General features: G+C 47.4%; 1 protein-coding gene across 1 annotated transcript; it reads right to left on the minus strand.

The window, feature by feature from the left end:
- Positions 1 to 4,539: 4,539 nt before the first annotated feature.
- LOC125531607 lies at positions 4,540 to 5,889 on the minus strand. Its single transcript, XM_048695945.1, has one exon. The coding sequence runs from the start codon at positions 5,887 to 5,889 to the stop codon at positions 4,540 to 4,542; it is 1,350 nt and encodes a 449-aa protein (XP_048551902.1).
- Positions 5,890 to 11,826: the final 5,937 nt, after the last annotated feature.

An 11,826-nucleotide genomic window follows, 5' to 3' on the forward strand; every position in this document is an offset into this window, starting at 1 on the left:
GTAATACCTTCACGGTCACTTACGAAAGTGAGATCTGATAGAGATAATAAGATAAATAATTTTGGTATTTTTATTTTATAGATTGGAAAATAAAGATTGCAAAATAAAAAATGATAGAAATAGCAAGTAGATAGGAAAATAATATGATGGAAAATAGACACGGGGCCCATAGGTTTCACTAGTGGCTTCTCTCAAGATAGCATAAGTATTACGGTGGGTGAACAAATTACTGTCGAGCAATTGATAGAAAAGCGCATAATTATGAGAATATCTAGGCATGATCATGTATATAGGCATCATGTCCGCGACAAGTAGACCAAAACGATTCTGCATCTACTACTATTACTCCACACATCGATCGCTATCCAGTATGCATCTAGAGTATTAAGTTCATAAGAACAGAGTAACGCATTAGGCAAGATGACATGATGTACAGGGATAAACTCAAGCAATATGATATAAACCCCATCTTTTTATCCTCGATGGCAACAATAAAATACATGCCTTGCTGCCCCTACTGTCACTGGGAAAGGACACCGCAAGATTGAACCCAAAGCTAAGCACTTCTCCCATTGCAAGAAAGATCAATCTAGTAGGCCAAACCAAACTGATAATTCGAAGTAACTTGCAAAGATATTAAATTATACATAAAAGAATTCAGAGAAGAATCAAATATTATTCATAGATAATCTTGATCATAAACCCACAATTCATCGGATCTCGACAAACACAGCGCAAAAAGAATTACATCGAATAGATCTCCAAGAGAATCAAGGAGAACTTTGTATTGAGATTCAAAGAGAGAGAAGAAGCCATCTAGCTAATAACCATGGACCCGAAGGTCTGTGGTAAACTACTCACACATCATCGGAGAGGCTATGGGGTTGATGTACAAGCCCTCCGTGATCGATTCCCCCTCCGGCGGAGCGCCAAAAAAGGCCCCAAGATGGGATCTCATGGGTACATAAGGTGGCGGTGGAAATAGGGTTTCGTGGTGCTCCTGGATGTTTTCAGGGTATATGTGTATATATAGGAGGAAGAAGTAGGTCAGTGGAGCTGCGAGGGGCCCACGAGGGTGGGGGGCGCGCCCTCCTGCCTCGTGGCCTCCTTGCTTCTTTCTTGACGTCCACTCCAAGTCTCCTGGATCACGTTTGTTCCAAAAATAACTCTCCCGAAGGTTTCATTCCGTTTGATATTCCTTTTCTGCGAAACACTGAAATAGGCAAGAAAACAGCAATTTGCACTGGGCCTTCGGTTAGTAGGTTAGTCCCAAAAATAATACTCCCTCCATTCCCTTATACAAGGCCACTATAAAAAATACATTTTGCATCAATACAAGGCCACCAACAGTATTCGAGGCAAAAAATAATGATGTTTTCTCGTACTAGCAACTTTTTAATACTTACATGCATGTAGTCATAATGACACTCAGTAACTTCCTTCTCATTCATTCGTTGCATGCTTGTGGTGTATTAATGATCCCGGTTAACAAAAAGAAAAGTTGACTTGCAAAGGAGTCATTAAATTTTATCGTGGTACCTGTAATATGAGTTTGCGGCCTTGTATAAGGGAATGAAGGGAGTATAAAAAGGTATATTAAAGCCCATTAAACATCCAAAACAGATAATATAATAGCATGGAACAATAAAAAATTATAGATATGTTGGAGACGTATCAATTGGTCATATCTTCGTCTAGCCCCATGTCGTTATTCCCTGCCATGTGGACGTCATCATTATCATCTTCACTTATCCACCGAGTATAGCCATCCATGAAACCATTCATCAGCAGGTGCGTCTTCAAGCTGCCACGATCAAAAGGGTCCAAAATGACTCCTTTGCATCTTGCACACGGACATCTAATCCCAGTCCGATTATTTGCATACATGTCCATCACCGCGGATTGCAAGTATCGCTCCACCTTCCTTCCACTCATCTTCATGACCGACTGCATGGTATAACAAGCAAAAGGGTTATAAACGAAATGCATGCATGCATCACAGTCATATAAAAATTTGGCATGACCTTGCCTAAAAATAGGACATACCGAGTTTGCTCGAAATTCGCAGAAACAGAAATAGATCGACATTTTGGCAAAACATAAGCAACTCAAGGGTCATGTCACTTGCACAAATCCCTTCATATCGCGAACACACATATTCCCATTCTTGAAATGCACAACTTTTTACTCATCTATGTCCTAGAGAGATCGAGCACGGTTAGATGAGGCCTTCGCTACCTATAGGGATCAAAAGTGGATGATTATATATATATAGCTAGCTAGATCTAGTTGTTGGGAGGAGAAATTACTCTAGCTAACTAATGGAGAGGGAGAGGGATGCGCTAGTTACCTATTAGACAAATCTAGGAGTGGGAAAGGGATATATATATGTATGTATGTATGTATGTATGTATGGAAGAAGGGAGAACCAAATAAATGAGGAAGATAGAGAAGAGATGCCATTTATGGAGGAGAATTATGGTGGATGGGGGCATTAATGAGGAGAGAAGAGAGATAGAAGGAAGAGAGAAGAAGGGCAATAATGGTGGAGAAGTAACTTAAAGAGGGGAGATGGGAAAGGAGGGGAGAGGGCAAAGGGGGGAGGAAGGGGGAGGGGGAGAGGGGATGGGTTAAAAGGTGGCACCAGCCATGCCTAGCAGTAGCGCTGTATTTTGGGCAGCGCTACTACTAAGGCGGGCCCAATAGTAGTAGTGGTGTTGTCATAGCTCGCGCTACTACTAAAATCTTAGCAGTAGCGCTGTATTTTGCGCGGAGCTACTACTACAGCTAGCGTCGGTGGGCTCGCTGGGTCCCACTTAACAATAGCGTGGCTTGTAGTTCCAGCGCTACTACTAAGGCATCACTTGTACCGCTGTCCAAGCCCAACGCTATTGCTAATTAGCAGCAACGCCGGTTATTTTCACGCACTACTACTGATGTTCTACCTATAAGCGTTTCCCTAATAGTGGGAGAAATGTTTGGTTGGGTCATTAGCGGAAGAGTCCAGCCGACACTAGATCGTGTTTGGCTGGATCTAGGTTGTGGTGGCTGCTGGCGTGGGTGGGTCCCCTCCCAAGGAGTTGGGTGGGATGGGGGTGTGCGGAGCTCTTGGCAAAAACATTGTCTTGACGGGGTTGGTGTCGGTGACATTGACACCCGTGAGCGCCATTTACATCTTTGGAGGCATTGTTGAAGAGCTTCTTCACCTCTACCCTGGGTCCTTGTGGCCCTCGGTCGTTGGTTTTGCGTCTGGTGGTGGAGTCTAGTTTTCGGTTTTGTGGTTGTTTGTGCTAGTTGTCAGGATTTTTACATGGTTATTCCCTAATCAATCATGCAATTGTGTGGTTTTCAGCATAGTCTTCCCTATAAACTGGGCCACTCTCTTCTTCTTAATTAAATTGTAGAAGCACCCTGCCATCTTGACAAGGTTTCGTTAGAAAATAACCATTCAAAAACCACCAGATCAACCATGCTCGACAAAACAATCGGTCAAGTCCAACCTAAAATTTGTGTCAATTCCATTTCGACGCAAGTAATGAAATGTAACTCTAGGATTTGGGAGTCATATATATGAAAATTGTGTTGGGGGTGCTTTTTTTACGCATTAAATCATTCATCTTGACAACAATAGTCACTGGAAAATAAGTAGACAACTTGAAGGAGATGAAAGCAACTTCGACGATAACCATTTCACTAATAATTAGAAAAACAGTAGGCACACAATTGAGGATTTGAACAAACACATTTTCCTTCCATTAAAGCCATTACATGAAGGCGCGGTGGATCCCGGCGGTAGCCACGGGAGGGCTCCTTTGTTTTCTTGAATTTCGTTAGGGTTTGTGTCCTGATCAGGAAGGCGAGACGACGGTTGCTTCCTGAAGATGCAATAAGATTCTCCCCACTTAGCCCCCATCCCGGCGGTGTGTCTAGTATTATCGGAGGGCATGTGACGGTGTGTCTCTGATGGATCTCACATGATTCGGTCGGCGTTTTTCTTCGGTGGATCCACTTGGACCCGATCTTCGTTCATCTACGTTCGTGTCTCTAACGTTTGGATCCTTCTAATCTATACTTCTTTTCATCGACAGCGGTTGCTATCCTGGTGCGTTGATCCTGTTGGACCTTAACACGACGACTTCCGGGCTGTCTAATGTAACAAGGTTTGCCCGGCTCCGACAAGGGAGGGGCGATGATGGTGGTGCGCCTTCGGCTCGCTCCAGTGCTTGTAGTCGTATCTAGGTGGTCGGCGGACCTGGATGTAATTTTTACTTCTAGTGTTCTTTCTACTATCTTAACAGTTGATGAATAGATATAAAGTTTTTCCGTTAAAAAGTAACAATTACAATGATGTTCATACAAAATACATCTCAAGCAATTCATCGATGGATGAACTTACATCATCAATCAGTTGAATGAGTGCTATCCTCCAAAGAAACACGAGCAAATCTAAAGAAAGCTAACTATAGCTACAAGGGAATGATACACTCCACAAACTTCTTAGTACAACCATGGGAAGCCCATGCTTGGGAGTTGGGTCTATCACTCTAGCTTGGGCTCCATGTACAGCTTGTGCCTGCACATCGGGCACCGGACGCTCTCCACGAGGGCGCGCTCCAAGCACGCGCCATGGAATACATGCGGCTTGCTGCACCCGGGCCACGCGGCGAGGTCGTCGCCCTCCACCTCCAGCAGCTGCAAGCAGACGGGGCAATCCTCCCCAGCGACGTCTACCCTCCTCCGCTTTGCCGGCCGCTCCTCTGCGTTTCTGCCGCTATCGTCATCGTCGGCTAATTCGCCTTTCGCGCCGCACCGTACCGGCTCCGGCAAGTGCAACTCCATGCCGATGAAGCGCTCGGGCCACGCGCCCGCCACCATGCTCTCCAGCGCGGCGTACATGTGCCCCATGCTCTCCGGCGTGTATTCCGCCCGCTGGAGGTTGCCGACGTCCACGAACACCTCAATGCGTCTTGCTCCCGGCGGGACGCTCACCTGCGACGTCAAGCTAGACCATAGCTCCCGGAGCTTCCTGCTCTCCTCAAGCTGCTTGTTCTTCTCAAGCTTCTCGCTGAAGAAACCGGGGTATATCAGCAGGGCCAGAGACGATCCGGCCCACGCCAGCGACCTCGCCGCGTGGTCGCCGGTGGCGATGAACCGGAGCTGGTGCTCCGTCGGCCACCCTCGCCGTTCCACGCCGTCCGGTGATGCCCTGAAGCGTGTGTAGCGGTATAGCACCAAGATCTGCTTGCTGTCGTCTCCGCCTTGGCTCTCCACGGCGGCGACCCGCATGACGCCGACTGTGCTCCCGGCGCAGGCGAACCGCGGCGCCGAACCTCCAACGAATTGCCCCTCGGGGCCGTACTTCCTACGGTGCAGTGTCTGTAGCATGCTTAGCGTCACGTCATCGTCGGCGCTGGTCGCTTGTCCGTCGTTCTCGCCGTCGCTCTCCTCCTCCTCGCTGTTGCTGTCATCGTCGTCGTCTTCCGAATCAACCGAGTATTCATCCTCGGCCTCGTCATCTTCATCCTCCAACTCCTCCCACAGCGACAGCGGCGGATGATCGTTACAGTGACCATCAATCCGAACGGCGACAGCCTCATCGCCAGCGGGGCCGCCTCCCCGCCGCATCACGCGAGAGCAGAAGAAATCGGAGTCCATCACCAGAACCGGGCATGGCAGCTCCGCGCGGGGCCTCTCGGAGGACAGCCACGCGAGTGTGAACGCGTGGTCCCCGCTGGCGTTCTTGACGTAGGCTTCCACGACGACGCTCCCGTCGCTCGGCGGGCCGACGAGGGAGACGCCGGTGACCGCGCCGCGGCGGCTTTCCAGCACGCGCCCGGACCACACGGTCTCGCCGCTCTTAACGTCCACGGACCAGAGGGTCATCGCCATGTCAAATTGCCGCGGTGTAATCGAGATTACCCGTCGTAAACTCGCGTTAAGCAAAGCGTTTAGCTCCTCTGCTTATATGGATCAATTTAGCCCAGTTACTTGCCAATCCGGAGTCGGATTGATTAAGCCGCTAATCAATCTCCAAATCATTGAAATCATACTTGCGACTACAGTTTGGACTACTCGGAGGCCATTTCTGTGGATCCCATTGCTTTTTAGGGCGTCTGTTGGGCGGTCGGGAAAAAACTCGGCTGCCTCCCCGGCCGTCCGATCCCATCTAAATCAAGCTTTAGTTCGTCCGATCGTGGTGTGGTAGCAGACAAATTCAAAGTGCTCAACAAAAATTTGCAGTTGAATCGTACAATTTCTTCCGGCGAACCTTGTAGAAAATGTTGCAGCGATTTAAACACATCCGCCATGCGGCAAAAATAATTTGAGGCTGTCTAGTCTCAGTCAGACTTCTGACATCACCATTACAGCCCAGACGTTTTTGTTTTATCTTTTTTTAGGGAACCTTTTTGTTTGGGAGCAACTAGTTAAAGAGCGCTCTTTCGGAAGCCTCGCAACGATCAGCGTCACTTGGCGCGCTCTCAGCCATTCGCCACGTGTCGGGATCTGGATGCTTCCTTCGGAATTTTTTTTTATTTTTTCGCACGCGTTTTCGGCTTTTTAAACGTTTTTTTTTCGGGTTTTTTCGACGTTTTGGTTTTCCCCCGGTCTTTCTTAGCGTTTCGATCAAAAAAAAAATTTTGGCGCGAAAAAAACGCGTTTTTTTTATTTTCCTTTCGCGAAAGTCACGATTTTGCTTCCACGAGAGGCATGGTTGTGCTTTAGCGAGAGTCACGGCCGTGCCTTTCGGAAACGAAAAAAACACGTTTTCTGTTTTTTCTTCTTTCGTGAGTCACGGTTTTGTTTCCGCGAGAGGCACGGTTGTGCTTTTGCGAGAGTCACGGCCGTGCCTCTCGGAGAAGTAAAAACAAAACGCGTTTTCTGTTTTTTTCCTTTCGTGAGAGTCACGGTTTTGCTTCCGCGAGAGGCGCGGTTGTGCTTTCGCGAAAGTCACGACCGTGCCTCTAGGAAAGGGAAAAACAAAACACGTTTTTTTGTTTTTTTTTCTTTCGTGAGAGTCACGGTTTTGCTTCCGTGAGAGGCACGGTTGTGCTTTCGCAAAAGTCACGGCCGTGACTCTAGGAAAGGGAGAAAAATACGCGTTTATTATTTTTTTTTCTTTCGCGAGAGTCACGGTTTTGCTTTCGCGAGAGGCACGGTTGTGCCTTCGCGAGAGTCACGGCCGTGCCTCTTGGAAACGAAAAAAAACACGTTTTCTGTTTTTTTTCCCTTCCACGAGAGTCACGGTTTTGCTTTCACGAGAGGCACGGTTGTGATTTCGCGAGAGGCATGGGCGTGCCTTTTTCGGAAAGGAAAAAAAACCGTGCTCCCAGTTCGGTTTTTTCACCCGATTTTTTTCGTCCGGTTTTTTTCGTGAAAAAAAGTTCGTCAAAACCTATCAACATGGGATCTAGTTTTAAAGATCTGGACGCGAGAAATCCAATGGTGAAAACGGTTCGAAATTTGGACGCACGGTTTAAGAGATAAAATGTTTTAAATAAATGGATCTACGAAAAAAGGGAAAAGTCTCAGGTTGCGACAAGTGGCGTGCTGCATGTGTGCCACTTGTCGTGACCTAGGAAAGTGGAGTGTTCTTTGCAACGAATACGCCTTAATTAGTGATTTCGTTTTTGTTTTATCTAAAACTGTTTATGTGTTGTCTTTTTTATGGGCTGGCCTGGCCACGTTGTCTTACCTTTTCTCGTGTGCATCGTTATGCAGTTGCCGGATTTTTTTCTTCTCTTGCTTGTACTTTTTTTTGCCTCAAAACATTGGGGAGCTTTATTGCTTTAATAAGGTCCTGTTACAATCAGCACAAAGGCTGCTAACTAAGAAATTCGGACATTCCTCTAGCCAGCACTCGGAGACCGACAAGGTACACGCGTGCTTAGCACAGATATCTGCCGAACTATTGGCATCCCTTAGGACATGTCTAACAGAGAAGGAAATAAAACTAGACGACTTCTCCGCTATTTCATCTAAGATAGACGCTACAATGGATCAAGCATTGTTGCGCGTAGACCAGAGGTTACCAATCTCCAGACAGTCCACTTCCATCACCATATGTGAGAAACCCCGGAGATGTGCAAAGATTATGCCCTGCCGAAGAGCTAAAGCTTTGGCGATCAGTGGATCAGATATCCCGACAAACGGCTTACTCCAAGCCTCAACGAAGGCTAGGTAAGAACAAGCAACACCACCGCCTCCTCCAGAATGATGTTCAGTACTAATAGCCTCGTCAGTATTAAGTTTGATCCATCCAACGTCGAGAGGCCTCCACCACAGTGTAATCTTTGAGAAGATTCTCATTCATAGTATCGGTGACTCTTTGTGGAACGAAGGCTAACAATTCTGACATATCATTGTACCCCTGCGAAGTATACATGTTTTGATAAAAATCCATAATTTATGTTTGTATCTCGGCGGGTTCGCTGCAAGTCGACCCATCAGACCGTTCCAGCGAGGAAATACGGTTGGTCCTCATCCGTTGAGCAGCCTGAGCTTGGAAGTATTTAGTATTGCGATCTCCTTTATGAAGCCAAAACACTCTTGATCGTTGTTTGAGCCAAATATCCTCTTGGCGCAAAGTTTCCCTGAGCTGAGCTGCCACTGCGCGCTCTTCATTGCATGGTCCTCGACTGATCAAGGACACACACAACTGTTCCAAACGCTTCTGTAGTTTGTTCACTCTTTTGGAAATATTTCCGAACTCTCGATCCCCCCATGAGCCAAGTGTATCTTGAACTGAAGTGAGAGCTTTGAGTACACCCTCGAGCCCTCCATGGCCAGCCCCCGATTGCGATGTTTTCTTAATCAAATCATCGTAGTCACTATGAGACTGCCAAACATTTTCGTAGCGGAAGGATCGTTGGCCCCGGAGCCAAGCACTGGGTTGCTCCCTTCGTAGTTCCGCTAGTACATAAAAATGATCTGACTTTGTCGAACTAATGTGTTTCACACTGGAATAAGCAAACATGCTGAGAAAGCCGCCATTTGCAAGGGCTCTGTCAAGCCTGGCCTTAACATTTGCTTGCCCTTGTTGTCGGTTACCCCATGTGTATGGAACCCCTCTCCATCCAAGATCTTGAAAGGAGCAATGATCAGTAACTTCATGAAAAGCACGCATTTGCCACTCCGGCCTCTCATGTGAACTGAAGTGCTTATCTGCGAACATTGTCTCGTTGAAGTCACCCATGCAGAGCCAACTCTCATGCTGGACTGCATGCAGTGTACGCAAGAATTCCCAACTATGATGTCTATTTTCAGTTCTGGGTTCTCCGTAAAAACCATTGAAACGCCAGGGGGTAGATCACCATCCTTCTTCCTGACTCTCACATCTAATGCCAATGCCACCACTTAATCCATTACTATCCACAACAAAACAACCTGCAAAACCTAGAAGATTTTGCAAACTTTCCACTCTCTTTCCCCTGATCTTTGTTTCCATCACAAAGAGTAGGGAGGGCCCTTCTTGCTTCACGATCTTGCGAAGCTCTCGGACTGTCAATAGGTTCCCATGCCCTCGACAGTTCCAACTCATTGCATTCATTGGGATTGGCAGGGCTGACTAGCAGACCCTACTAGTAATGGCACACCACACACCAGGTGCGCCATTAGTAACCCTGGTTACCAATGGCGCATTCTTAGGTGGTGCACCATTGGTAACCTGGGAGCAGCTAGATATTTTTGATAGCCACCTACCACACTCACTTTCCCCACTTCATTCTCTCCACCTCTACCAAGCTTGGTCTCGGCTGCCTCCTCCTCCTCACCTCATTTGCACCATAGATTCACCCAAATTAAGTGGTTAAATTTCCTTTTTTGATAGGTAGGTAAGGGGAAAGCTTTCTTTATGTTCTAGATCTACTTTTTTCTCCCTCCAATAACGTACACACTTTTTATGGCCTAGATCTACGTATGTTTGTAGTGTTGCATATGTTTGTGTTTGCAGGTACCGGTATTTGAAATGTGATACTTGCCAATATTTTACCGGAATGTTGATTCATTTCCGTTTCGGCGAGAATTTGGCACTCTGCATTCTTTTTTGTTCTATTTTTAGGCAAAGTCATGCCAATTTTTTTTGGTTCTAAAATATCGTTTTGCTCTACCCCACAGGCGACCATGGTCCGCACGATGACCGAAGGCATCGTGAATAGGTTTTTGAGCTCCGCGAAGGCCGAGATGCTTCAAAAGAACGAGACGGAGGTAAGATGTCCGTGTCGAAGATGCAAGCTGAAGAGCCTTATGGACCCGGATTCCGGACAGGTGCGGGACCACCTGCTCTTGCGTGGTTTCATGGATGGCTATTGGTGGCAAGGTGATGAAGATGATTATGAAGTCGTCCATGGGGGCCGGGCAAAAATAAGGAATGGCAGCAAGATAACCGCGGCGAGGGCGGGCAAGAAGACGAAGAATCTCCAGGACATGATCACGAAGTAGATGCAGGACACAGTCATCATGTAGAAGTTGCCGGACATGACGATGAGGAAGATCGAGACGAAGGGCATGATCATGAAGATGAAGATGCCGGAGTAGACGACGATGGACCTTCGATGGGCTGGGTGCAGGACCCTCATATTCAAGAGCTGCTTCTCAAGCAGACGAGTAACGCAAGAGCTGCCGCCCGAGAGAAAGCCAAGCTGGATCAACTGGAGATAGACGCGGTTACTCCATTGTATGAAGGATGCAGGCCCGAGGATACCCCCCTAAAAGTAATGCTCATGGCTCTGGAGATGAAGGGAAAACACAAAATGACCGACGCATGCTTCGACGAGAACATGTCATTCTGGCACGAACGTCTTCCTAAGGGGAACAAGTGCTCGACCAGTGTCGAGGAGGCGAAGAAAATCATGTGTCCTCTGGATTTACCGCACGTGAAATACCATGTGTGCATGAACGATTGCATCATTTATTGGGACGAGCACGCGAAGTCTACCATATGTCCAGTGTGCGGCGTCACTCGATACAAGAAGAGGAAGAAAGCTCCTCAAAAAGTGGTGTGGTACTTTCCGATCACTCCTTGTCTGCAGCGGTATTTCGCGGACCCTAAGCTAGCAAAGCTCCTGTGTTGGCACGCGGATAGGGAGGAGAAGAAGCGAGAAGATGATGGAAATGATCCGGAGATAAATAAAAAAGTCAAGATGTTGAGTCACCCTAAGGATGCGAGCCAGTGGCAAGCGTTGAACTTTGAACACCCATAATTTGGGGACGATCCAAGGAACATCGTGCTGGGCGCGAGCACCGATGGAGTCAATCCGTTTGGCAGCCAGAGAAGCACACATAGCACCTGGCCTGTGTTTGTGTGGATGTACAACCTTCCCCCTTGGTTGTGTATCAAGAGGAAGTACATTCACATGAGTATGCTAATTGAAGGGCCAAAACAACCAGGGAACGACATCAATCTGTATCTGGGGTTGCTGAAAGAGGAGCTAGACACGTTGTGGAAAATGCCAGCCAATACATGGGACGCCGCAGACAAAGAATATTTCCCTATGAGAGCCGCACTGCTCACGACGGTGCACGACTATCTCGGTTACGGATATGTCGCGGGGCAGGTGGTCCACGGATTTTTTTGCATGTGTCAGGTGCTTGGATGACACAACGTATCACCAACTAGATAGAGATCCCGGGTCTTCGAAAACTGTGTTCATGGGACATCGAAGGTGACTTTGCGACGATGACTCATGGAGAAAATGCAAGGATCTTTTTGATGGTGAAACCGAACCCCGAAGACGCTCGCGTACAAGGAGCGGCGAGGAAATAGACGAGCTGTTGAAAAATTGGAAAGAGTGCCCACTGCCGGGAAAGAAGCAAAAGGCGCCAGAGCCG

This window comes from Triticum urartu, unplaced genomic scaffold (genome assembly GCF_003073215.2).
Source record: "Triticum urartu cultivar G1812 unplaced genomic scaffold, Tu2.1 TuUngrouped_contig_7606, whole genome shotgun sequence".
NCBI lineage: Eukaryota > Viridiplantae > Streptophyta > Magnoliopsida > Poales > Poaceae > Triticum > Triticum urartu.

Coding starts and splice junctions, on each gene's coding strand:
- LOC125531607 (XM_048695945.1), bottom strand. CDS start 5,889: ATGGCGATGACCCTCTGGTCCGTGGACGTTAAGAGCGGCGAGACCGTG.